The 26,645-nt window shown below is 42.0% G+C and overlaps 1 protein-coding gene across 1 annotated transcript in view; it reads right to left on the bottom strand.

Annotated features, from left to right (window-relative positions):
* MYBPC3 (myosin binding protein C3) overlaps positions 1-26,645 on the bottom strand; it is a 142,276-nt gene that overhangs the window by 42,392 nt on the left and 73,239 nt on the right. The window contains exons 22-26 of the mRNA XM_089778538.1: positions 23,410-23,514; positions 10,263-10,451; positions 7,746-7,880; positions 5,385-5,552; positions 2,451-2,539 (exon numbers count right to left, since the gene is read on the bottom strand). Of these exons, the coding sequence (XP_089634664.1) occupies positions 2,451-2,539; positions 5,385-5,552; positions 7,746-7,880; positions 10,263-10,451; positions 23,410-23,514 (686 nt within the window). The remainder of the gene's footprint in view (positions 1-2,450; positions 2,540-5,384; positions 5,553-7,745; positions 7,881-10,262; positions 10,452-23,409; positions 23,515-26,645) is intronic.

Here is a 26,645-nt window from a genome sequence, read left to right as displayed (position 1 = left end):
AGGGAAGAAAGAGTCACAGTTCTTACCAAATGCTTCTGAGGTAGCACAGATAAGAACATAAGAATGTCCACACTGGGTCAGACCAAAGGTCTATCTAACTCAGTATCCTGTTTGCCGACAGTGGCCAATGCCAGATGCCCCAGAGGGAGGGAACACATCAGGTAATCATGTGATTCCTCTTCTGTCACCTATTTCCAGACAAACAGAGGCTAGGGATACCTTTTCTACCTGTCCTCTCTAATAGCTAATAACCTCCATGGATCTATCTAACTCTTTTTTGAACCCTGTTAAAGTCCTAGTCTTAACAACATCCTTTGGCAAGGAGTTCCACAGGTTGACTGTGTTCTGAGTGAAGAAAAACTTCCTTTTGTTTGTTTTACATCTGCTGCCTATTAATTTCATTTTGTGATCCCTAGTTCTCATATTGTGGGGATAATTAATAAATAACTTTTCCTTATTCACTTTTTCCACACTAGTTATGATTTTTAGACCTCTATCATATCCCCCACTTAATGTCCTTTTTTTCGAATCTGAAAAGTCCAAGTCCAAGTCTTTTAAATCTTTTTTCATATGGGACCCGTTCCAAGCCTCTACTAATTTTTGTTGCCCTTTTTTGAACCTTTTCCAATGCCATATGTAAATGAAGCCTCATATTCAGGGCTGAGCATAAAGACTTGGCTTGTCCCTCAATTGATTATCTTTATACCAGTGTGAACAATGAGAATTATTTGTATGAAATAAATTTTTGATTATTGAAATTTCTTTAAATTCTTTTCTTTTTTTAATATTTATCTGAACATGATTTTTTTCTTCAATATTTTTGTTCTAAATTTAATTAAGAGTATTGTATATTGTGTATACAACTGGAGCATGTAAATAAAGCTATCGGTAAAGTGAATTAAGCATTTACAGTACCCTCTTCCCATTTTTAGTTGCTTGTCACTTTCCAAAAGTTTTTGTGTTTGCATTGAGAATTTGATTTAAAATGGTACATTTGTTTTTTAGTAGGAGGAAAGAAGGAAACAATAGTCTTATCCCATATTTAATATTTTAGCAGCAGGGGATAGAAATGTGAAGCTTTAATTTGATTAGGCCAGGTTATTCATATATTTTTATTTAAATAATATAAAGATTCCTAGGCAAAACTCTGGGTGCTGTCTAGTGCTCTGGCACGTGATTAATACTACCTAAAAGTATTATATAAGGAATTAAAGATCTTATGCCATTTTTTCTGATAAAGGATGTAGTGCATGTGTGTGACATTTGGATTGTAGTAAACGCCATCAAAATGAGGACATTAAGGCAGTGCTGCCTTATTATATAATATCTTCAAATATGCATTCACAACTTTAACTCTATTGCCTGGCATTGTAGTACATCTTTAATTGCATGAACATAAGGTGATATCTTGTCTTATTCATTGTGCAGATGGTATAATGTATTGTGAATGACTCAGGGCAGGAACACTCGGTTTTAAATACCATCAGAACAAAAACGAACAAGAAGCACATACATAAAATTATTTGTGAGCAACTAAAAATCCTTTGTATTGAAATATATTTAAACATAATTGAATTTGAACTACTGTATATATTTTAAAATGCAGAAAGCCAGACCTGGCTCATTGTTCAGGATCATTGTTATTTTGATTCTCTCTATTGACTCATTGTATTCCTCCTCACTATTCATTGTTTGCTATCTGATCTATGCACAGAGGGCAAAATTCTGTACAATTACACTGATGTAAATTGAGAATATATCTATTCATTCCAGTGGATGTACTCCAGATTTATACTACTGTAAACCAGTCAGAGCAGTTGCACAATCTGGCCCATGTGTCCCAATGAGTCGAGGAGGAGTTATTCATTCCAGTCCCATAAACCATGCCCCTTCTTGCCACTGCCTGCTCTCTTACTCCACGGTACCTTGTCCCCCAAGGGATGAGGCTTAAGAGGTTATTGAGCAGTCCTGGTGTGGCATAGCAGCAGTGGTCAGGCCCCCTTGCATTCTCTGGTATCCTTGAGGGATAGGGTGCCATGGAGGGGAGGGGGAATAGTGTCGGGAAGGGGTGGAACTTGGAGGACAGGAATGGACAGCTCCTCCCCTGCAACCCAGTGTGACTCCTGGTCCATATTGCACAACTGTTCTATATGGGAATGGTCCCCAGCCATGATTTTGAGACCCCTGATTGTAAATATACAATACATAAACCTTTGTTTATAAATGAACTAAATTTGGCCTTGTGTGAGGACTGACCTAACTTGCTCTATCTTTGCTTTATTATTGTAAACTATCCAACTATATAGGGCCACTATCACATTTGACTCTATGTTGAAGGTCACGTGAGCCCATCATTTATAGAAACTAGTGACCTGCCAGCAGGGGACTTTGGGAAAGGAAAAACTATTCTGCTAGATAAGTAATTAAAGAAAATCACATCAAAATCATACCTGAAAGGGAATCACAATGTTGATTGTCTCTCCTACTTTCTTCACCAAAGTCTGCCGTAGATTGCGTGGCAGCCAGATTTTGGGACGTTCTGTTGATAAAGACAGATATCATGTTTAGTTTATTTGAAATATTCAGGAAAAACATGAAAAGAGACATAATTTATATCTAACAGTGGGAATCAATACAGAGTGGTTTTAAGCATGAGAAAATCAGATTGCAGGCTGTTAATACCATTGGGGAAACATATTCTCCAATAGCAGCAAATCTTGCCCTTGTTTCTATAACGCTGCAGGCTCAATTTCTAGCAGGATTAGTGCAATTTCTGCATGGAGCAGGGCATGGGCATACTTAGTTGAGAGGCAAGGAGAATGCTGCTGTACTGTTTCTCCTAACACACCACCATGTGGAGATAGGTCAAGACTTGTGTATCACTGTGGTGGAGTGGTTCAACAACACCTTTGTGACCAGCAGGGTAAGAAGCTGCATAAGGAAGTAATCTGTGGTAGCGTATTTTTCCTTTAGTCTTATTGTAAAGTATATTCTGTCTTTTCAAATCCTTGCTCATTTGAGTTTTTCTTCATATTCTGTCTCACCTTTTCTCCATCCCTCATCCATACCAATTATCTATAGAATTAATTTGTAAGTATGGATTTGGAGAACTTGTTCTCATTATCTGGTTTTGGGATGTTCTTTAGCTCTACTTCATTACACTTGGTCATTTTATTGTTAGTGGGACTCTGGTAAGTATCTTGTGTGATTCAGGAATGAGGAATCTGTAGTTAATAGCTTTTAATATCTTTTGGACAGTAGTCAAATGAATTAGAACTTATTGCTCTTGAGTGGTGGATAGGATGGTAATTAACAAAGTAGGACATGCAAGTGCAGATAGCAGCTTTTATCCAGAGAGTCTGTGGCCTCCGTTTGCAGGAGTATGACTATTTGGTATTAATATACTGTACTAGAATATTATTTCCAGAATACACGTACTTGTTAAATAAATAAATAAAGTGTTACTAATGCAGACTTTGAGACAATCATTTCAGGAAACAGAATGCAAACATTTTAAAAACTGAAATATGAATAAAAATATACTATGATCCAGATCTTGTTACCTCTCTTCCATGGCTGTGTCCAGACTCCATGCCTCCTTCGACGGAGGCATGTAGATTAGCCACATCGGAAGAGGGAAATGAAGCCGCGATTAAAATAATCGCGGCTTCATTTAAATTTAAATGGCTGCCCCGATCTGCCGATCAGCTGTTTGTCGGCAGATCGGGAGAGTCTGGACGCGATGCCCCGACAAAGAAGCCTTTCTTCATCGACACAGGTAAGCCTCGTGAAACCAGGTTTACCTGTGTCGATGAAGAAAGGCTTCTTTGTCGGGGCATCGCGTCCAGACTCTCCCGATCTGCCGACAAACAGCTGATCGGCAGATCGGGGCAGCCATTTAAATTTAAATGAAGCCGCGATTATTTTAATCGCGGCTTCATTTCCCTCTTCCGATGTGGCTAATCTACATGCCTCCGTCGAAGGAGGCATGGAGTCTGGACACAGCCCATGTTTCCAGAACCAGGAAATTCATGGTTTAGAACTAACTTGAAAGAGCTGTCTAGTGTTAAAATATAGGCAGTTATACTGAAACAAGAGAATGCTTGTGCTCTGTTCTTGCTCTAATAAAAGTATTTGCCTTACTGTGATGGGGATGCCGGGGTGCCCTGCATGCCAGCCGCGCCGTCCCCGGCGTTCTGGGGAGAAGCGGCAGTTCTGGCTCAGACCCGGCACTACCGCGCATGCTCCGTGGCAGCTGGCAACTGGCGGGGGGACACTCTGCCGCCCCACCCACCAAGCATGCCACCGCCAGTGGCGCTCCGAGCCAGCGCCGGACACGTGAACATGCTGGCGGTCGGGGACGCCAGCTGACACCAGCACGCTAAGGAGCCAGAAGGAGGAGGGGCCAAGAGTGGCGTCACAGCCCTCCCGATGTCGGCCATGTCATTGGCAGGACGCTTAAAAGAAGCGCCCCTGCCACAGGAAAGTGATCGCGAGATGGAGCAGTGCGAGGCGACCTTGAGAGGAGGAAGAAGGTAGGAAGCGGCCCAGGGCACTGCTTCGGATGCCCGTGAGTTGGTGCGTTATGGGTCTCAACCCCACCAACCGGACCAGTGAATCAAATCCTGGTCCTTAGGGCCCTAGGCCAGGGCTCAGAGAGGGGGTGGGACCGAGCCCCCCTACCTTCCCCAGCCACCGGCTGTCCGAGAAGGCCTTTGACGCATTGGAGCGTTGCGAGAGACTCCCGCCGGCTTAGATTCATCCACGGATTAGTATCCTCACAGTCAGTGAAGACACTGGGGCATGCCCGGGAGGACATTGGGACAGCGGGTAGAGAAAGGACCTCCCCAAGAGGGCCCCCCCACTCGGTTGCACTTACCAATCCCAGAGTTTCGTCTCCATTGAGAGAAATAAGCTTTCAAGCTACACAGATCTCTTACTCAGGTCTGGGGAAATGACTGTGTCACAGCTAAATACAAGGACAGCAGATAGTATAGCTTAAGTAGTTGCTCATATTCAAAGAAATCATTCAAGGTAGATTATCACAGCTGTAGTAATAGAACAAAAAGGGGGTTTAGTGGATTACAGATTGTTGTAATAAGCCATGAATCTGCACATTCTATCTTTTCAACATTGTATTTAGCTGTGATTCTCTGAGTATGTTTCCCAGACCTAAGGAAGAGCTTTGTGTAGCTGAGAGGCTTATCTCTCTGACAAACAGAGGTTGGTTGAATAAAAGATATTATCTTACCCACCTTCTCTCTCTAACATCTTGGAACTGACATGGCTACAACAACACTGCAAAGTTTCCATTAAAGGACATTTTAAAAATTGTCCTGACAGAAATAAATGATACTTTTTTCTTGTTCACTCCAGATACTCACGCAAGATCTCTTGGATGGTAACAGGCTCTTTGGTTAGTGCTGGTTCACTCTCACCAGCCAGGTTTATAGCTCTGACACGGAAGTATAGTTTGTCCCCAGTGACCAGATCTTTAATTAATGCAGATGTTCGCTCAGTTAGGCCCTGAAGAGCTGGAACCCAATCTGTAGCTGCAAGCAAAGGATTTCTGTTTTAAAATAGTACAAACTTTCTAAACTAAAGTCCCTTCTAATTTCTTTAAGAGTAGAGTATGTCTTCAGGAGGTTTAGTGATGACTGTTGAGGATTTTCTTTGCAACTGATACCATGAAGGTGAAAGGGAGTGGCTCTAAGAGGGAGGTTGTGAGGTTAATTCTTTTCTGAAATACAGATATTCCCTGAACTATGTGTATGGTATCCAGAGACTATTGTGACAAACATGCTTCTAAAAACAACAGTGAAAATAATGGACTTTATCACCTCATTTTTTTTTAATTTTTAAAAGAGCTGGTAGTAGTGGAACAGAATTCTTCTGTAGTAATGGTAACAGCATAGATGTCATGATGCTGATAGCACTGTTGTCATTAGGGGTGTAAGATACTCGACTAGTCAACTATCCCATAAGCAGAAGTTTATTGGATAGTTGACTAGTTATGCGACTAGTCGCTTCCCCCCTCCTTGCTGCCTCTATCAGAGAGAGGCAGCAAGGTGGGGGGGAGGGTAGTTGGTGCTGGGGGGAGCTGGCTTAAAAGCTGGATTTTCCCCAGCACCATCTCTGCAGGGGCAGGGGATATAGAGGCACAGCGGAAACTGTGATTCTGGTGCGATTCTGCTTTTGAAATGTATAAGAGCCCCATGGGCCCATTTTGAGAGAGCTGCTGAAGGGCCACTCTGGTTTGTTTACTTAATGGCTTCATAGCCACGGAGCCTCACGGCTCCCATTAGCTGCAGTTCATTGTTCGCAGCCAAGAAAATTCAAGGGAAGCAGTGAAGGCTGTGGAGCTGAGCTGTTAAGTAAACAAATCAGAGCGGCCTGGTAACACTGCCACAGACATTTGGATCTAAGAAGACTAGGATAACGGTGGTATTTGGTTTACTCTAGAACCACTACAGTGGCAAAGCTGTTGCACTGCAGCAACACCGCTGTAGTGCTGTAGTGCAAATTAGGGCTGTCAATCAACTACATAATCATGATTAATTGCACAATTAAACTAATAGAATACCATTTATTTAAATATTTTCAGTGTTTTTTACATTTTTAAATATTTTTTTTTCAATTACAACACAATACAAAGTGTACAGTGCTCACTTTGGGTTTTTTTTGGTTGCAAATATTCACACTGTAAAAAAATAAAATAGTATTTTTCAATTCACCTATTACAAGTACTGTAGTACAATCTCTTTACCATGAAAATTGAACTTCCAAATGAAGAATTATGTATAAAAAGTAATTGCATTAAAAATAAATTGTAAAATTTCAGAGCCTGCCAGTCCATTCAGGCTCTTTCTTCTTGTTCAACTGATTTCTCAGACAAATACATTTGTTTTCATTTGTAACAAAAATACCTACATTTGTAAGTTGCACTTTTGTGATAAACACATTGCACTACAATATTGTATGAGGTGAATTGAAAAACACTATTTCTTGGTTTATGTTTTTACATGCAAATATTTGTAATTAAAAATAATATAAAGTGAACATGGTACACTTTGTATTATATGTTGTAATAGAAATCAATATATTTGAAAATGTAGAAAAGAGGGGGGAAGGGTAAGTCAACCTAAGTATGGTGCTGTGGGTGCAACATTTTTCACAGCCATGAGCAATAGAGTGAAGTCAATCTAAGTTTTAGTGTAGATCAGGCCTTGTGGTGATAGGGTAATTATTATTAATGTATTTGAATTACTGTAGCATCTATGAGCCCTAGTCAAGGACTAGGGCCCCATTATGCCAACTGCTGTACAGACATAAAACAAAAAAATTGCTGATATGTTATCTGTAGAAATGATGAGTTCTTTGACTTAATTGGATACTGAAGAAATGCTCAGATAATGAATGCAGTGATGTACTGAGGCTTTTGGCAATATTGTGGCTACATGTAAGTATTGTTTGTGATCATTATTGTGAAGACAGTGGTGTGACAACATTATGGTTGATAAGATTATATCATGGGGGCACTATGATAATGTTGTAGTAAATGTGGCAATACTTGATGACTACATTAAGTAGGATCATGTCCATCACTGTTAGTAGTAAGCTTTAATTTAATTATGCTGGTTTTACTTGTTTGTAGCAATGCTGTTTGCATAACTCTAGTATCTATGGTGATATTTCATTTATGTTCTGATGAGATTGATTGATACTGAGGTACTAGGCTTACTCACATCCTTCTTTACAGTATTCCACCTTGTAGCCATCTAGTCCCCCCGCTCCAATCCTCTCAGGGGGTCTCCACTTCAGGGTTATAGTGCTGTCAGAGATGTCTTCCACTGCAAAGTGGGTTGGTTCACTTGGTGGTGCTAAAAGAAAATAAGTAGAAAATAAAATCCTGGGATATAGGATTATATGTGAGAGAACATGGTAGATGTACAGGGAGGAATTCTCTTACTAAGGGAATGCAAAATTATATAGAATCGTATCAACCTCTTGCTCTAAAATGTAACCTCTGTCACTCCAGTTGATGGAAGAGTCAATGACTAAAATCAGGACAGGGGGAATACAATATACTATAACATGCAAGGTCTAGCTAGATAACAGTAGCTGTGCACAAGTTCCTTTATGGATTAAAGCTGATGAAAAAACTAGAGCTCTGGAGAAATTAATCAGATTTTCAACTGAGGGTAGCAACAGAATGGGAAAAACCAATATTGGTACAGTTTTTATACTGAACTTATGATTTGACTATTACCAGACAAAATTCATATGGATATGGCCAAATTCATAAATGGCATAAATTAGTGTAACAGTTTACTTTAGTGGGGTATGTTGATTTATTGCAGTATTGAAAATGGTCCATAGTGTCCATATTTATTTACAGGTGCCACTAAATCTGATCTGTGCAATAAAAATAGAAACATATAAGAAATTTTTTTTTTTGGTGTCAATGGGTTTCACTTCTGCCTCATTTATCAGCAGGCCCACTCAGAATAGGGGCTTCTTGCCCTGTGAGTCTTCTGCACTTCACCTGTCAGCAAGAACAGCAGTTAAATACAGACTTAGTGTTTCATCTTATCTTTGGGTGTGCTTATTTTCTACTAGTTTGGAAAAAAACAAAGAAAACTCTTGTTGAAGAAGTTCTGAGATCTGAACAAGCCTCTTGAAAACAAAACTTGCTTAAAGTCACATACAGCATAGCTGAAACACTACATTGAGAATTTTTCCATCTGTTGTACTGGTCTGATCCCTGCTTCATCCAGATAGAAATTTAAGTAGGGTATCCCCAGGTCACAGGCCCTCAGGACTCATTTGAAGGTTGGAAATGGAGAATTGTGCATTTCTAGCATTTTATATCCCTTGTGAAAAAATTACTATTGGGAGTAATTAATTTTATAAAAAGACTGCAGAAAACCTAATACATATGAGAAGATATAAACTATGTACCAAAGTATTCATACAGTGTTTCTTTCTCATACCACATAAGTTAGATGATATAGCAGAACATATTTCAAATTATTTTTCCCATGCCAAGTATGCGTATATCATAAACTGCACAGCTCTGCATTTTAAAATACATTTTAAATATTAAATTAAATATATTAATTATACTATAAACTCAGGACAATTTAATACACTGTTTAATAGATGTAGATTATATCAACATTTTAGTTTATGGTGCTATTAAAAATAAGATTTTAACCAGTACCTTACTATAGCTGCATTACATTAACAGCCTTAATTTTCAAAATTATACAAAGATTGAGCACCATACACAGGAGGAAAAGGTAGCACATGTGACCATACCATACATACTGCAAACCCAAATATTCTTCTCTGAAGCAGTGGTTTCAGGCTTTATCCCTAATCTAGTAAATCTCTGCCTGTTCCACGAAAACTTTGGACTTTTTTGTTCAGTAGCTCCTCTTGGTAATTCTTGTAGCTTCCCTTCTATCTCTGTAGTCCAACTGTTGTGTGATTGAAGCCCAGAGTTAACAGACCCCTCTTGCAGCTCATCCTTCCCTCCTGCCCCCTTGAAATTGTCTTTTGCTTTCATGTTGCCTCCTTCGGAAGACCCATGCCCCTGACTACTGTCTGCAGAATGTGCCATTTTAGTCATTTCAGACACCAGCTATTGGTATTTATGTTACCGCACTTTATAAAACCCTTGGATGGCTGGCTTCCTAGATACAGACTCTTACAGGTAGCTCCCCGCTCAGGGACTGCTGGAGATACTGCAGCATGTACTGCTAGGTTGAGAGGAATTATTTATAGAAAATAATTCCTCAGATATTTTCTTAATCAACTAGCCTTGTAGCTCTGGAGTGGGCTAGGATTAAAAGAGGTGGGATACCATGGTATTTGCATCCATAAGGGAATAGGGAAGCTGAGAGGGACGGTGAAAACACTTTTAATTATTTCTCTCTCATCTTCAGACCTAGCCTTGATTTTCACACTTCTAATTATAACAGCTAGAAATTCATCAGCAATTTCATGACACTGGAGTCTTAGTGCTCCCAGGGAAGGATATGGGAGAAAGAGAAGAGGAAAATGACAAAGAGAAAAGGTTTGGCCAGAAGAAGAGCTCTGTGTAAACTTGAAAATACCTCTCTCCAATAGAAGTTGGCCCAATAAAAGATAAGGAATGAAGAATAATATCAAATTTTTAGTTAGCTGTCTCAAAAAAGTAAACTTTCTTTTTAGAAAGGGTGGAGTGAGAAAATGAGAATTTATATGATGAAACTCACCAATTGGCATAAAGGGCTGTGAGGCAGGGCTAGGCCGGGACATGCCAATGGAATTCACAGCATAAATCCGCATCTCATAAACAACACCTTCAATCATTCTCTTGGCTTCATATGACAACTCCTTTAAAAGGTCAAAGTTCAGCCTCATCCACCGGTAGCTCTTCTTCTTCTTCCTCTCTAAGATGTAGCCTATGAATGAAAACAAATTTCTGTGATGTACAAGAATTAGAAGTGATTGAGACAGCACAATTTTCTAAAGCACAAGAAAAAGGAAAACCATCTTATTCTGAGAGCACGGAGGGGTCCACTTGAGACCTAATACTGCTGAGTTTGCACTTCAGAGGTTCCTCAGTTATCTGCTCCAGTTGGGGAGTTATATGAGGTACAATACTATCTGCCTCCTGTGCTCCAGAATCTTGCTGAGTCCAGTAGTAGCCACTCTACACTGCCTTTAGTTCTTGCCATCAGATTTGCTTTCTCTATTCTAAGACCTGAAATGTATCTGTGCTCTTAAGGAGGAGTATGATGATACAATCCTCTTTAGAAGCAACAATGGAAGGGAAGAAACCCACATTGCTGGAATTTACCATTTATTTTACTATATTTCCCTTTTCAATGAAATTGACCTAAGCCAGAGAGAATAGCAAGTAAGCAAATAAAAGACAATTGGAAACATCTTTTAAACAAAAGAGAGAAAAAGGAAAATATAATTGTAAACGAATCACTGGGTTGTGCACATAACTAAGTCGCTGTTGCTTTCCACCTTCCATGCTCTGTTCTTTCTCCATTATTTGACATAATTTGTTTGATCATGTTGGAAATTTAATGGTAGCTCTTGGGACTCTGGCTGCCTTTCTATGTCTGTTGCTAAGCAGCTATCTAGCATGCTCTTGATGCTGTACAATAACAGTATTCTGTTATGTATACTGAAGTATGTAAAAAAACTATAAACAAAACTGAGTAGTAATAGAGTACCGGTCTTCCATCTCTAGACCCATTACATGGCCTGGGAACAAGTTTTCTTCATTAATAATTTCATCAAGGCATGAGTGCCTCATGTCAAGATAAAGATTTGGTATAGTGTAGTTCATTCCTAAATAGAGTTGGTTAAATTTGTTAATAATGATGCAAAAAAGGCAGAAGTGTTGAGTAAGTATTTCTTTTCTGTATTTAGAAAGCAGGATGATGTATTCATGTAATCTGACAATGATTACGTACTTTTCAGCCATTAGTACAGGATGGACCTCCCTGGTCCTGCACCCTCGGGAGATTGCTTTTGTGTTCCGGGACCCGCCGGGGCTCCAAGACCCACTGGGCAGCCCCACACTGGGGCTACGGGACCTACCAGGCAGCCATGTGTTCTGCCCTGCAGCTCCAGGACCTGCTGGACAGCTGTGTACGCCACCCTGGAGCTCCAGGACCCGCTGGACAGTTGCATGCGCCATGGCTCCCTGCCCCACCGAACTATTGTGGCTTCCAGCCTCACTGGGCAGCCACGTGGAAGGTCAGCAAATGCTGCTGGGAAGCTCTACTGCCATGCACAAGGCAGCTTCCCCGTCAACTTGCTGCAGGCGCTGCCCTGCTGACTTTGGAGGGAACCTTGTCATTGGCCTTCCATTGGGACTTGCTGGCCCTGCAACATCCGTGCTGGACCATGGATGTTGTTGGACCAGAGAATCCCAGTTAAGAGAGTTCAACCTGTACTTAGTAGGATGTTAGACAGTGTCTATTCATACAGTGAGATCTGCATTGCTTGTTAAGCAAAGCCTCAAACAAAATGCATTTTAATACAACCCACTGCAAAGACAGACACAACTAGGAACAAAAAATGTATGCCTTATTTGCAGAACAGGGGATTGTATCCTGGAAAATAGTGGACTCTGGAAAGAGTTTGGAAGTCATAGTGAACAAAGAAGTGAATATGAGCGCTCAGTTTGATTTTGTGGCAAAAAGGGCTAATGTGATCCTTGGTTAAATGAACATGGAAGTAGTTATGGTGAAGTAGAGAGGTAATTTTCACCATTGTATATTGTGTACAGTTTTGGATCCACATTTTAAAAAGGATATTGAGAAACTGGAAAGGGTGGAAAAAGAACCACAACAATTATTCAAGGGCTGAAGAAAATGGTTTACCATGAGAGACTTATGAAGCTCAATCTGTTTAGTTCAGTGTTTCTCAACCAGTGGTACAAGTACCCTTAGGTGTACTTGAGAGAAGTCTGGCAGGGTACAGTGCTTTATTATTTTTGTACTTTTTACACCCAAAAATGTAGGGGTAATGATGAAAATTGACTTTTGACAAATGATCTCTTCTGGCCTTAAACTATGAATGCTCCCACATAATTTGTGTATGAAATACATTGAAATCCTTGCATGGAAGATAATTTAAAAGAACAGGCACTGTTGTTATATTTTTTATTTGAGTGAGATCCTATTATTTTGACTTTCCCTGACATTTTTCACTTACAATGCTGTGACACTAGGTGCAAACTCACTAGATGCAAAAAGGCATGTACGGACGCTCCGCAGGGGTTTCTTGTGCAAATAGAGCCTATCCAAAAAAGCACAGGTGCTCTGATGGCCATTCTGCGAATGGCCATCAGAGCTTTCTTGCACAAGAGCATTCATGCAGTGTGGATGCTCTCTTGAACAAAAGCTCATCGCAAAAGCCAGCGCTTTGAGGTGTGGATGTGCTTTTGCGCAAGAAGTTTTTGTGAAAGAACTCTTCTGCAAAAGACTTCTTGCGCAAAAACCCTTCATTGTAGACCTAACCTAGGTGCAAACTCATGGCCAAGGCCATTAGGTCTCATGGAATTCAACAGATGTGTAGCTGGAAACCAGTCTGGCTCATCTGGGTGTTAGCATTGCTATAACAGATGTTAAGTTTATAAGAATGTGTTTAGTGTTTAGATTTGATGAAATGCACTTAGGCTACTGAATAGATTGATCTCACAACAGCTGTTTCATTGTAAAACTCAGTAATGATGTAAATCCCAAGTCGGGAAATATGAAGTGTTGGTCCCACACATAAGAAGGCCCATTCAAAGCAAATGATCCTTTGTAAAACATCAAGATGCAAATATTTTGTTGATTGTCCTACCACACACCCATGAAGAGGAGATAGGCACAAACACTTGTCTCATCAGTTGGAAGAACTCTGAGGGAATAAATTCACTGTATCACTATGCTGCTTGGCATTTAGAGAGGGCAGTAGTTTCTAAGCATAAGCAAGGGATCCCCCAGCTGCTTAGCACTGATTAGCTCTAAAGGACATAGAAAGCTTGCATATCACAGCATCTTCTAATACTTTTTGGAACCTAAGATTTTAACTAATTTGTATGGCTACATCTACACTGGCACGTTCTGATGCAAAAACTCTTTTGCGAAAGAGTTCTTCTGCAAAAACTCTTCCAGAAGAGAGCGTCTGAACTGGCATGTGCTTTTGAGCAAGAGATGTGCTTTTGCGAAAGAGCATCCATGCCAGTGTAGACGCTCTCTTGCACAAGAAAGCTCTGATGGCCATTTTAACCATAGGGCTTTCTTGCACATGAAATTTATGTTGCCTGTCTACACTGGCCTCTTCTGGAAGAGCTCTTACGCAAGAGGGCTTATTCCTGAGCGGGAGCATCAGAGTTCTGGTGCAAGAAGCCCTGATTTTATACATTAGAACATCAGTTTACTTGCACAAGAACATGTGGCCAGTGTAGACAGGCAGCAATTTTTTGCGCAAAAGCAGTCACTTGTGCGCAAGATCGTGCCAGTGTAGACACATCCTATGTGTTTTACCTACTTTAAACCTTGCAAACTCTTATTTCCTAGTAATACATCCTGGCTACGTCTACACTGGCATGATTTTCCGGAAATGCTTTTAACGGAAAATTTTTCTGTTAAAAGTATTTTCGGAAAAGCGCATCTAGATTGGCAGGACGCTTTTCTGCAAAAGCACTTTTTGCGGAAAAGCGTCTGTGGCCAATCTAGACGCGCTTTTGCGCAAAAAAGCCCCGATCGCCATTTTAGCCATCGGGGCTTTTTTGCGCAAAACAGCACTGTGCTGTTTACACTGGCCTTCTTGCGCAAGAGGGCTTTTGCCTGAATGGGAGCAGCACAGTATTTCCGCAAGAACACTGACGATCTTACATGAGATCATCAATGTTCTTGTGGAAATTCAAGCGGCCAGTGTAGACAGCTGGCAAGTTTTTCCACAAAAGCAGATGATTTTGCGGAAAAACTTGCCAGTCTAGACACAGCCTCTTAGTTTATTATAGGCTGGCTACAAATGTTGTATTTGGTGTGAAGTCTAAGGTGCAATTGACCTTAGATAAGTGTCTGATCCTTTGAGTTTGTCTGTAACCTGAACATGGTGATTTCTGGAGTAAGGGACCATCTGCACAAACGCAGGTTTGCTTGGGTGGTAAAATAGACTGGAGTATTGAAGAGGGCTATCTGAGATTCCATGTTAAGACTGCTATAGTGCTTAATACTTATTGGTTGGTGAAATCTAATTATAGAACTCACAACTAGTTTGGGGTTTGTGCCTTTCTTTACAATCTGACCTGAGGTTGGTAATCATATGTGAGCTACTTCAGGCAGCATGATGTTACTGTCAACTTTTCCCATTAAATTCTTCAGTCTTTATTTATATAGTAATTGACTTCTCTAATGTTGCATACAAAATTCAGTTTTAACAAGAACTTTAAACCTTTGTTTTGTAAAAGTCTCATTGACATGGCAAAAAATAAAATATAGAACATAAATTTTGAGCACTGTTTGAATTTTTCATGTTTTTTTTTAATTGAATTGATACAGAGAGAATAAAAAGAATTTAAAAATATCCCCTTTAGGCAGTTTTTGCACCGGATTGCTCATTTTTTGCATGCTTTTCCAAAAAATGTGAAACTCTGAGACCTGATCTTTGTCCACACTGTTGCCTTCTCTGTGCTAGACCAGTGGTTCCTAACCTTTTTTATATCATGGACTGTTAAACTCATTCAAAAATTTTTGGTGCCCCAGCACTGAAATATTTGACAAATGGCGGCGAAACCCTCTCGCCAGTGCCACGCTGCGCCTGCGCAAGAGCCACATTGCGCATGTGCGCGCCACCGGTAAACGGGGTGCGCAGCTGAAATCTATTCGCGACGGGCGAGTAGATTCTATAGTTTGTCGAGCCCTGATTATGATAATTAATTGCACAATAGCATATATTCATTATAGTAATTAATGTAAAGCAGTCACATGTTATTTTACATTGCATCTGTACGCACACAATACATGTCATTGTGTTGATGGGAAGATCAAAATCATACATTGTGAAACAGATGGCATGCTTTTCAGGATAGTTCTGGTTTTCACTAATTTTTGGAGCGAGGCAAAGGGGTACAGCAAGCAGGGCAGGAGAAGGGGGGCTGTGGCTAAGAGGAAGAAGGGAGGGAAAGAAAAGAAATGGGGGACCAAGCTAGGGAGAGGCTGGGTTGAAAGCAGCAGGGTGCTGACTCTGGCTCCCACCTTGTCGCCTCAGCTCACCCCAGCCTCCTGGGTAGTGGCAGCCCCTGCTCAGCCCCGGCCACCCCATCAGGGGGCCCCTGAGGCAGCCCCCAGGGCTCAGCACGGACAGGTGGCCCTGATCTGCCACGTAGCCCTGCTCTCCCTGGAGCAGCCTTGGTCCCTGGAGTAGCCGTGCTCCGCCACGCTGCCCAGCCAGCCCTGGAACAGCTCCAACCCCTGGAGGAGTCCTGGCCCCCCAAATTGCTCCACCACACGGCCCAGCCACCCCAGACCAGCCCCACTGTGCCATGTGGACTAGCCACCCCTGTAGCAGGCCCCCTGCCCTTCAGAAAAGCTACCTGCTGTACGGCCCCACTGGCCGGGCTGCGTGGCTTCTGGAGAGCGGGATCCGGGGCCGTAGTGAGGCTGCCCCATTAGGGACATCCTCACTGCAGCCCAGCGCCAGCTGCAGCACATTGGGCAGCCTGCAGCACCACTCATCATGGGAGGGTGGGGAAAGAATTTTTAAGCACGCACCTTGGAAACTGTTCCCCAGTGAACGGAGTTCATTAGTGCCTGGGGGCGTGATCCCATAGGCGGGGGTTCGTGGCCCACCACCAGTCTACAGACTGGTAGTTGGGAACCATTGTGCTAGACTGTCTATCATATATCAGTAATTTTTATTTGTCGAAGATTTTATACATTTTCAGTCATAATGATAAATGTTAGTTCCCAGCTGAACCTGCTGAATTAATTTGATAAGCTTGTTTTGGCTTGCGTCCAGTCTAGCTGGAGACAAAGAAACATGTGAGTGAGAGAGATTCAACAAATACCCACATAGTTTAGTGGAAAACTTCCTGGATTTGGAAAGACAACGCCTCTAATTAAAATCTCACCTCTTTCTGATTTTGTTTAAATTACAATGCAATCAAATACCCTGTGATGGAGCGTCTGCCCTGCACTGGGCCTTTAAGGGTAAAATACAGCCCTGGCAGAGGGCTGAGAGAGCAAACCCCACAGCTGAGGCAAATACTGCCAATTAGGGCTCAGCTGGGGGCTTTATAAATAAGAGCTCCAGCAGGGAGGCAAAGATAGAGACACTCTTTCTCTAGCTGGGGAGCAGGAAGGACCTGGTTGCCAAGGAAGCTGGAGGCTTCCTGAGACAAAGCAATGCTGGGAAAAGTAAGGCAGGGCTGAGGAGCTCTGGCTTGGCCTCACTCCCAGGCTGCAGGGCCTGAGCTAAGGCCTGAGTGTACTAAGGCTTCAGGGAGACAGCCAGGCTAGAAAGAGGCAGCAGGTCCACACTAGGGTTCCCTGTAAAGTGCAGACCTGCATGGATATGCACCAAGAATTTCATTCCTGCCCACCCCCTTAGCAGAGCTGCCCAGCTGTGGCCTACTTGCTCTCAGGGAGGGGCCACATGGGTGGCTGCCCATCCCAGGAGCAGCAGGGCAGTCACCACTGTGGCCTGGCTCCAGCCCTTGGGGGCTGTGGCTGCTGGGGCTGGGACTGTGGTATTAAAAAGAGCAGTGTGGTCCTGGCTTGAGTCCCGGCACATGGAGTGTGCTGCTCTGTGTGCCAGGACTGGAGCTGGCCCATGGTGCAGCTGCTTCTGGACTGGAGCTGCAGTACTAAAAATAGCACCGGAGTCCTGGATCCAGCCCAAGCACACAGGATAGCTGCCCGGCAGGTGCAGGTTTTAGGATGGCAGAAAGGAAGGGGCAGGGAGATAATTAAGGGGAAGATGGGGGTGAGGAGAGTAAGGGGCTTGTGCTGAGGGGAGAGTAGCGGGCCAGGGCAGGAGAAGAAAGGGGAAGGCACCAAGGGGCAGGGTGGAGGAGGGACAAATGCCAGGAGGCCAAGAGAAGACAATGAGGGGAAAGGGCAGGAGGAATGGAGGTGGTGGGGAATAGGAAGGTGTCAGTGGGGATAGGAAAGGGGAGGGGACAGGGCAATTCTGGGAGAGGAGAGGGGAGGAGTAATGTGGGCAAGAGGAAGGAAGACGAGAGGGAAGAAGTGGGTGCTGGAAGAAGAGTGGTTGAAAGGAGCAGTGTACATGAGGAAGGTAGGGGTTAGAGCAAGTCTTGTGAGGGCTCAGAGGTGTGAGGAGAACTGGGGCAAAGGGTGCTGAGGGGGTGTGCACAAAGGAGGAAGAGCGCAAGGGGGTCAGGTGTTGGGAGGGCAGAGGCAGGGATGGAAGAGGGTGGCACCAGGAGGGTACAGGGGGTAAGGGAAGTAGTGGGTGCCAGGGGGATTGTGGGGGTTTGTGAAGCAGAAGAGAAGACATGGGGAGGGGAATAACGGGCACCAGAGGGCAGAGGAGAGAGGCAGGGCAGGTGGATAGAGGGAGATGTTAAGAGAGGGGATGCTAGAGGAGGGGTGGGCACAGGGGAAAAGGGCAGGTGTAGGGGTCAGAGAGAATGGGGAGGTGGGGCAAGTCTCTGGAGGGCTGAGGGAAGTAAGAAGGGCAGGATCCAGGAAAGCAGAGGAGGGTGAGGAATGGGGGGCATCAGCTGGCACGAGGGGAGCAGATGGGGTGTCTAATTGCAGTGTAGACATAATATAACAGGATAAACCCCAATCTTACCCACAGCACCACTCTACTCTTCTGAGTAATAAAAGCAGCTGTTCAAAATTAGTCATAGTGAGACTCCATGAATTATGGGGAAAATGACTATGCTTCTCTCTAGTTAGTAGAACAGTGTAACAATTTGAAAATCCTATATATTGCAAACAATAATAAAAATATAAAAATTTGATCAACTATAAATTAGTATGTCTCAGAAATATTAATTTTAAATTAAAAAGAATACAAATAGAAGCTAATATAAAACTTCACAAACTTTTTAGGAAACATGATCTCAAACAATTATATGTTCAATCAATATAATATCAGTCAGTCCTATCGATCAGAGGGAGGGGTGTGTGTGTTTCCTTGTTGTAGAAAATAGCAGTATTCAGGGTAGTAATGTAGAAAGGAAGAGTCATAAGTCATCTTCAACAGAAACAGTACTTTGTTTTTATTGCAGTTAATACTGAGATGCTTGATTGGTATAGGCGGGTAGATATCAAAGGAAATAAGGGGTTTCAATACCCAATGTACAAAATCATAAAACTCAGATCCCACTCATAACTAAAAGTCTGTGACTGGCTTTTGTGAAAATTTGTGCTGCAATTTCTTGTAGTGTGACAGGTCAATAAGGCTTTCCTCTTCTTTTGAAGATGGCATATCTGGGGTTCATATTAATCCTGATAGGTTCCTGATCCATTGATTACATTTGTCTTTTCCCACTTCAGGAAAGCACTCATAAAACTGCTTCTGCAGACTTCCGAAGTGCTGAACAATTATGTCCTGGATACTGTCAACTGATAGATCACTGCATTGTTTCACAATGTCCTCTAGTATTGAAAAGATTGACACAGATTCCATCAGTACACTTGAAGATTATAGTTCATGTTTATTAATGAATGCTGCCATCCAATCATTAGCAATGAAAATATTTACATATTGTTCCTGAAGTGATCCATTCAGAGAATTCAGTTGCTCAAATATGCCAGCCAGATATGACAAGGATATCCAAGTGTTACTGAAATACTGTACAAATAGAGAGTTGTTATTGGCAAGAAAAATATAGACTTCCTCATGCAGTTCACATAGCTTCATCAGCGACTTGCTGCTGGACAGCAAATGAACATCTGCATATAACAACTGTGTGAAGTTCGTCCCCATCTCTTCACATAAAATGGCAAAAACTCTTGAAATAACTGGGCACGATATTATAAACTTCATAATTGTTACTGCAGCTGAGCTCCTCTGCCATCTTCTTAGCTGACAATGTCTGTCTGTCTGGATTGTACAATGATTTCATGATGTTGTAGGGGCTGCTTCTTGTACCCTTGTCTCAAGTCCTCTGTACCATCCTGCCATAGACGATGCTCCATCGCTGCAAATTCTAAAATAACATCCCCAATAAAGGCCTGTGATTTGGACAAAATTATTTAATACAGGCAGTCCCTGGGTTACATGGATCCGACTTACATCGGATCCCTATTTACAAACGGGGTGAGGCAACCCTGCACTAGCTGCTTCCCCCCAGCAGACCAGGGAGATGCAAAGCTAGCGCCCTTCCCCCAGCAGACCAGGGAGATGCGGAGCGGCTTTTCTCAGCAGACACCTCAGCTTGAGAATAAAGGACGGAGGGAAGTGAGGTGTGGGAGAATAAAACTGAGCTCTGGAGAAATGTTTGGCTAGAGTTTCCCCTACAAAGTGTACCAGCTCCGACTTACATACAAATTCAACTTAAGAACAAACCTACAGTCCCTATCTTGTACATAACCCGGGGACTGCCTGTACAGTGAAAGCTTTGTTATCCAGAACTCTGATAGCCAGAAAACTTTAACTGACATTGCCCCCAGCCACAATACTGCCACATCTTTAGGTGCCCGCATCTGACTCCCACCTGTCCAGCTGTCCAATGTGGGCCTTCTGGCAGCAAGCATTATCAGCTAATGCCATCAGCAGGTACCTCCTTTCCCTCAGCCTACCTCGAAGCCTAATCTGCTAGTAGGGAGCATGGACAGAGCAATAAGCTTTGTTGTCCGGCACATTCAGTTAACCGGCAACCCCCATTGCCCATGAGTGCTGAATAATAAAGCTTCCACTGTAGTTTAAAAAGATCTTCACCGGTTGTCCATGTTGGAAGTGGATGGCAAAACAGAAATTTCTCTTAACTCTGTTGCTATAGCAAAATGAATACATCATTGGGTGCAGCATTTGATAGATCAGTAGACTCATCTATTTGAATTGGATAATATAAGATCTGATGAACACTTTTTAGGAGCTGCTCTTTTATGTAAGTGGCCATCTCTGCAATATGTTGTGAAACTGTGTGATTAGAAAATGGGATCCCATCCAGCTGTGATGCTACTTTCTCTCCTACCATGACTACATGTCTTTTGAAGCTGCAAATAGTAACTTCTCACCTGTGTTATTCAACCACTCTGGCAATGCACAAATCCACATGGTAAGAAGCCTCAGTAAGCCTTTATGTTAACAGTGCTGTAGACTTCAACAACCTTTTTTGTTCTGTTAACTCATTGAGTAACCTCTGAAAAACTCTAGGGTTTAAGAAACTAGAGTAAGATGTCTTGTTTTGAGATGCTGGTATAACTTGCAGGGCCTCATGTTGTTATTTACCAGTACTTCACTTCATATAACATCGTGAGGCCTTGGTATGTCGCTAGACCAGGTCCATGTAAAGCCCAGTTTGAAATGATCTTTATCATATTTTTAGCTTCTTTTTGCTTTAACTTCCACTTCGGCTGTCACTTTGGCTTGTGTTGTATGCTTTTCTTCCTTTGATACAAAACGATCCATTTCTCTCATAAGCAGTTTCTCACTGTAAGCCCGCTGCTGATAATATTTTTAAGTTCTTGGAAGAAAAAAGCATGCAATGGATGTCTGATGTCTCACAGATACTAAGAAAGCCATGCATGGGAGTAGTGAAGAGTCCTGCCACATCCCATGCAGCTGTGGCCACCACTGTCCGAAAATTGTGGGCTGCAGTTCCCCATGTCACTTCCAGGTGGGATCCAGCTGTCAGCCTGTGCTCTGCTTGTCAGAGCAGGGCAGGCTGCAGATCCATCTGTCAGCCCAGGTTTCTGCTGTCAGAGTGTCTCCTCCCTTTGTTTTTAATCTACGGAGAATGTGAGTCTATGACAGCCCTAAGCTTGAGATGCTGGCTCTTTAGAACAAGCTGTAAAGACTCATGTTTTTGCCTCTGGAGGTCAATGATTTGCTTCTTATTGTTGGCCAGCATGGCAGCCATCATTTCTGGAGCTGTTCCACATTGGCTGAGAGGCATGCTTCATATTGATGGGGATGGGAAATCGATATAGAGAGAGCTGCTAGTATAATAATGCCAGACCTGAAGAAGTGTGGCTCAAAAACTTGTCTCACCAACAGAAGCTGGTCCACTAAAACATATTACATTATCCATCTTATGCCTCTAATATCCTAGGACTGAAGCTGCTATGACTACACTGCATAGTATAATATAGCATCAGCTGCTATTGGCTGTATCCAATTTTCAGAAGTCTGTGTGAGACTTGGAGGGTTTTGGAAGTCACACAGACTTTTTCACAGAGGGTCCGTCTAGCTGATATGTTATGTAATCAGTTCTAAACATGGAGGGTTCTTCGGGGTATACTAATTTTCAGTAATTTTTAAATGGGGATTAAATATTAAAAGCTTTTAAATGGGGACAAAACAAAGACATTTCTGATGTATACCACAGCCCCTCTCACTCTTCAGAAGGATCAGTGTAGTCAGGAGCAGCTTCCGCAACACAGTTTTCCCCTCTGGTTTCTAGGCAAAATCTGTTCCACTTTCCTCTATGTAAGAAGCTATCCATTGTTATATATCAAAACTATAAAAAACCTAGGAAATTGGTTAAAAACTATGTTAGTAGTAACAGTAATTTTAGTAGTAACAGTGTTAAGGCAGAATAACATTACAAATATATGGAATGCATGACAGTCAAAAGTGGAGCTCTATTGATATAAAAGCATATAAGCCCATTTAAGGTTTGTTGCTAGAATGTATAAGTTTGATAAAGTTGGAGTATGTATTTTTTTCTGTCTGTTAGAGATGGACATGAGAGCCTTATGAAGTATTGGAATGCATCAACTATAATGTTGTGAGTAATATGAAGACAGAAGGCATAAGTCTTTCCCCTTTACTTTTTATTTTCATGCTTTTAAGGATTTCAGTGAAGGGAGTGGACTTTGTAACCTTAACTGTCGTTAAACATAGTGCTTGCAGATTTTGTTCTGTTCTGCTAATAGCAAAATCCTTGTGCTATTTGAGGGATGCTCATCATAATGCCAACAAGTTAATACCTTGGCATGGTATTAACTAAAATTTTCATTAGGGATTGAAAACAAAAATTAACATCCCCAAGCAGTTCCACATAACTGAACCAGTGGTGTGACCTGTCCAAACTACAGTATCTTATAAGCTTTTGAGAACAGCAGCATGTCAACCACTGGCTTTTTTTTATTGCATCTAATAGTTTAAACTATTTTCTACTTGGAGTGCGAAATGGCACTTCACAGGTCCTATTATTCCTGCACCGGGTACAAGTGACTTCTCTAGAAGTTACTCTTTTTCTGTGGGGAAAAACAAACATCTAATATGAACACTAGTCTCCTAGAATATTATGTATGAAGAGTTTTAAAAAGGAGGAACATAGTACAAGTGCTTCTCATGGGGCTTCACAAAGGGTGCACTGTACTGAAACAAGGAAATCCCAGCAAATCTGCAAAGTTTAAGGGACTGGAAATGGAATGTTCAATTTTATTCTCCTTCTGCCTTGACACGAGACATTCCCATTTGTACCTTTGTCTAAGACAGACTTAATTCAGTCAGTGAAATGTGTGTTCTGATTTGGATGGGGGTAGATACAGGGCACTCTGCTCTTAAGACTTAAGAGCCAGAATGTCAGAGAGCTTGAGAATGAGTAGTGGGCATCTCTATTTTAAGAGTCAGCATCTCTGACTTCTGTATGAACAGGCTGATAATGGTTCTCAGATCTAATTTTATAGGGCTAGACGGCATAGATGATTCTGCTGAGGATTCTGGGGTTTTTTTTAAATAAATTCTTACCCAGTATTGTCTGACCTCCATCATATTTAGGGGGTTGCCATTGCACTGTGCAGTAATCCTCTCCAACGTTAGTAATCTTGGGAGCCTCTGGAGGATCAGGAACATCTGAAGATTGTATGAGAGAGGAAGTGTCAAAATTGTTATCCTTGCCATCAGCTATGTTACTAAACAGTTTTGTTTAGCTTTTTTCCATATTATATATCCAAAGGTTATCTTCACAGCCAAATTGAACATATTGAGAGATCCTTCCTCTTTCAGTTTGAAGATACCGTCTCTCTGTCATATTTCTAAATATGCTAATCTAGATCTGTAACATTTAAGCATCAAATACAGTATGGGCTGTTTCTTAATGTAGGGCTGTTGTTTATCTCACTCCAGACTGAGCCCTGCTCTTTGATTCCTCTAGGTTGGTTGCTTTTAAATTAAATTAATCTGCACATATGTTTGTGAAATGTAAAATTTTATCCGTAAAGCAGTCTATATAATCTGCACAGACCCCAGCTGCAGTCATGACATGCACATGAACAGATGCATTCTTGAGATGCATCATTGCTGTTTCTTGATTTGGCAGGCAGAGGGAACTGTTGAAGAAAGGGGCTCTCATGTTACTCCTGAGGGATTCTGCACCACTGCACGCATGCACGGAATTCCTGTCCCCCACAGATTTTTTTTCCTCTGAAGAAAATACATTCTGCCAGAGAGGTGCTGCAGTTACAATTTTTGCCTACTAGGGATTGCTGTGGTGTCAGAACAGAGAGCAATTGGCTCACTAGCCATAGCAGTTAGCTTCTGATAGAAAGGAGGAGAAGCTGAGTTCTCACAGAGCCCTGCCCAGGGGCCAAGATGATGAGGCATGATATATGGAAGGAAACAGAGTGGGGCACATAGGACTGATGGGGGAGTCACATAGACTGAGTTCAGAAGAGCTAGTGGGGGAGATGGGCAAATGTAGAGACTGAGTGGGAGTTGAGTGCAGGGCTGCATGGGAGTGGGAGGAGGCTGAGTGAAAGTGCAGGGACACACAAGGATGGCAGGAAGAAGGGTGGCTGAGTGTGAATGCAGAGACACATGGCGATGAGGGGGAAAGATGGTGCAGTGACCAAGGAGAATGAGGCAGATGTGCCTGATTAAATGGGAGAGGCTAGGGGGTCCATCAGGGTCTACATGGTGGAGGCTCCCCAGCTCCCTAACAACTTCTCCCACTGGAAAACCCCGTTACATACTACTTCTACTCTCAACCAATAGACCTCCAGGTTCACTCCAGCCTCCTTACAAGAAATTACTTTCCTGTAGCTCAGTTCCTCCATTATCCCTGTCTCCCCCAAGTTTTTGCACTGTTTCTGAGGGATGCAAGAAATACATATCTTTATTGTAGTTTGAATTATTGCTCAAAGTTCTGTATCAATATGCCAATCAAGGAATCTATTTGAAAAAAACATTTCCCGAATCTTTTTTCTTTCTGTATTAGTAGACATGCTCACTGACAAAGATATTTTGAAATAAAATTACCAAAATAGTTGTAGCTAGCATGATTATAGTATTATTTTGACAAATAAAATATGCCAATTTTTGCAAACATTTTAAATATTGTGTGCAGAATTTTTAATGTTTTGGTGCAAAACTCCATTGAAAAATGAGAAAATATGACATGGTTCTTATTTCTTGGGTGTCCTGTGTCAGAAACTGTGATGAGGATGATCAGGTAAGGGTAAGAACTAGAATGAAGAGTCCATAGCAGGGGTTGAGCAAGGCTATAGTGAATAGGACAAGAGTAAGAGCAGGACTAAGAACAGAGCTGGAGCAAGAATATCACTGAAGCAGGCTAAGGCTTGGGGAGTCTGTTACCATCATCATGTAGGATAGAGTTCCAAGTCCTGGAATGACATTGAGCCGACTGAACTGCTGTTCCATCTGCTTTGTACAATGCTGACTTACCAATTGCTGGAATTCATGAAGGAGATTGGTTGCATGCATGTTACATGCTGGCTCTCACAAATGATCAGTTGGGCGATTCCCTTGCAGTCCATAAGGTATGTCAGTCATCCTTGGAGGAGTGGAGAGGCTAAGTTCTATATCACCTCATCTTTTTTCTGTTCCTGAATCGAGATTGGGGATGGAGGTGGTTGTGTGCATCCAGGAAAGAAGTCATCCACATATCTTTAACAAGAAGACATGGAATACTGGCTGTACTTTGTAATAGATGGTAGCTGGAGCGTGAAGATCATTACGTTCATCTTTTGAATTATCTGGAATGTGCCCAGATAAGTGATTTAGTTTCCTTGAGAGTCAGAAGCTGTCCAAGTGCTGAGTCTAGAGTCATAGGTCAGTGTATTGTTTATAGTTCTGCTTGGCTAAGTTAAGTGTAATTTTAATTCCTCTTGAATGCGGTGGTCATATTCAGTCAAATTGGAAGAGACATGAGAAGCTGGTGGTACATATGGGTGAAATCAGCATGGAAGCAATATCTGGCATAGAAAGAACTGTGGCTGGATTGATCTGTGATAGGAGTGAAGACATTATTCTAGAATTTGGCTTACCTGTTCTTTTCGACCCTCCATCTAGGAGTGGTAGGCAAATAAAACTTGTAGCGTGAATTCTAGGAATTTGAACAATTCTCTCCAAAAATGGCCCATAATTAAACATAATGTCATTTGCTAATCTAGGGAACTTGATGATTCAAGTGAGCCATTGCTTCTGCAGTGGGGAATCTCCTTACAAGGCACAAAGTGCACCATTTTTGGTGTGCAGGTTGACAACAATCAGTATAGTTATATAGCCTTGAGCTGTGGAGAAAAGTCAGTGATAAAATCTCTCGATATTAAGGTCTCAAGTTGCGATAGGGGTTAGGATCAAGATATCCAGAGGTTTGGCACAATAGTCTTTATTTGGCTCAATGTCTTGCAGGAAGTAATGTAAAGCTTTGATGGAGAATAGTTTTGGATATAGGAGATGATAAATCATGAGAGATCAGCTTCTTTGTCTTCCAGTAACGAAAGTAGCCCGCCAGAGGAGAATTGTAGCATAGCCAGAGTAGTGCTGGATGGGGTGATCCATCAGAGAGATAAAGGCAATCCTTGAACCAGAGTAACTCATTTTATACTAAGATGTTTAGGTCAGAATTGGCTGACATCTATGTCCTTGTAAGCAGATCATTGGCCAGTAAAGACTTTATAAGACCAAAAGATCAAGTATTGGAGCCCATTCACAAAATGGCAGTGCTTGAATATAATGACAGG

This window comes from Pelodiscus sinensis, chromosome 5 (assembly GCF_052426305.1).
Source record: "Pelodiscus sinensis isolate ZL-2025 chromosome 5, ASM5242630v1, whole genome shotgun sequence".
In the NCBI taxonomy this organism is placed as follows: Eukaryota; Metazoa; Chordata; order Testudines; family Trionychidae; genus Pelodiscus; species Pelodiscus sinensis.
Note: the sequence above shows the minus strand (reverse complement) of the source record. Positions and strands in the feature narration are given on the sequence as shown.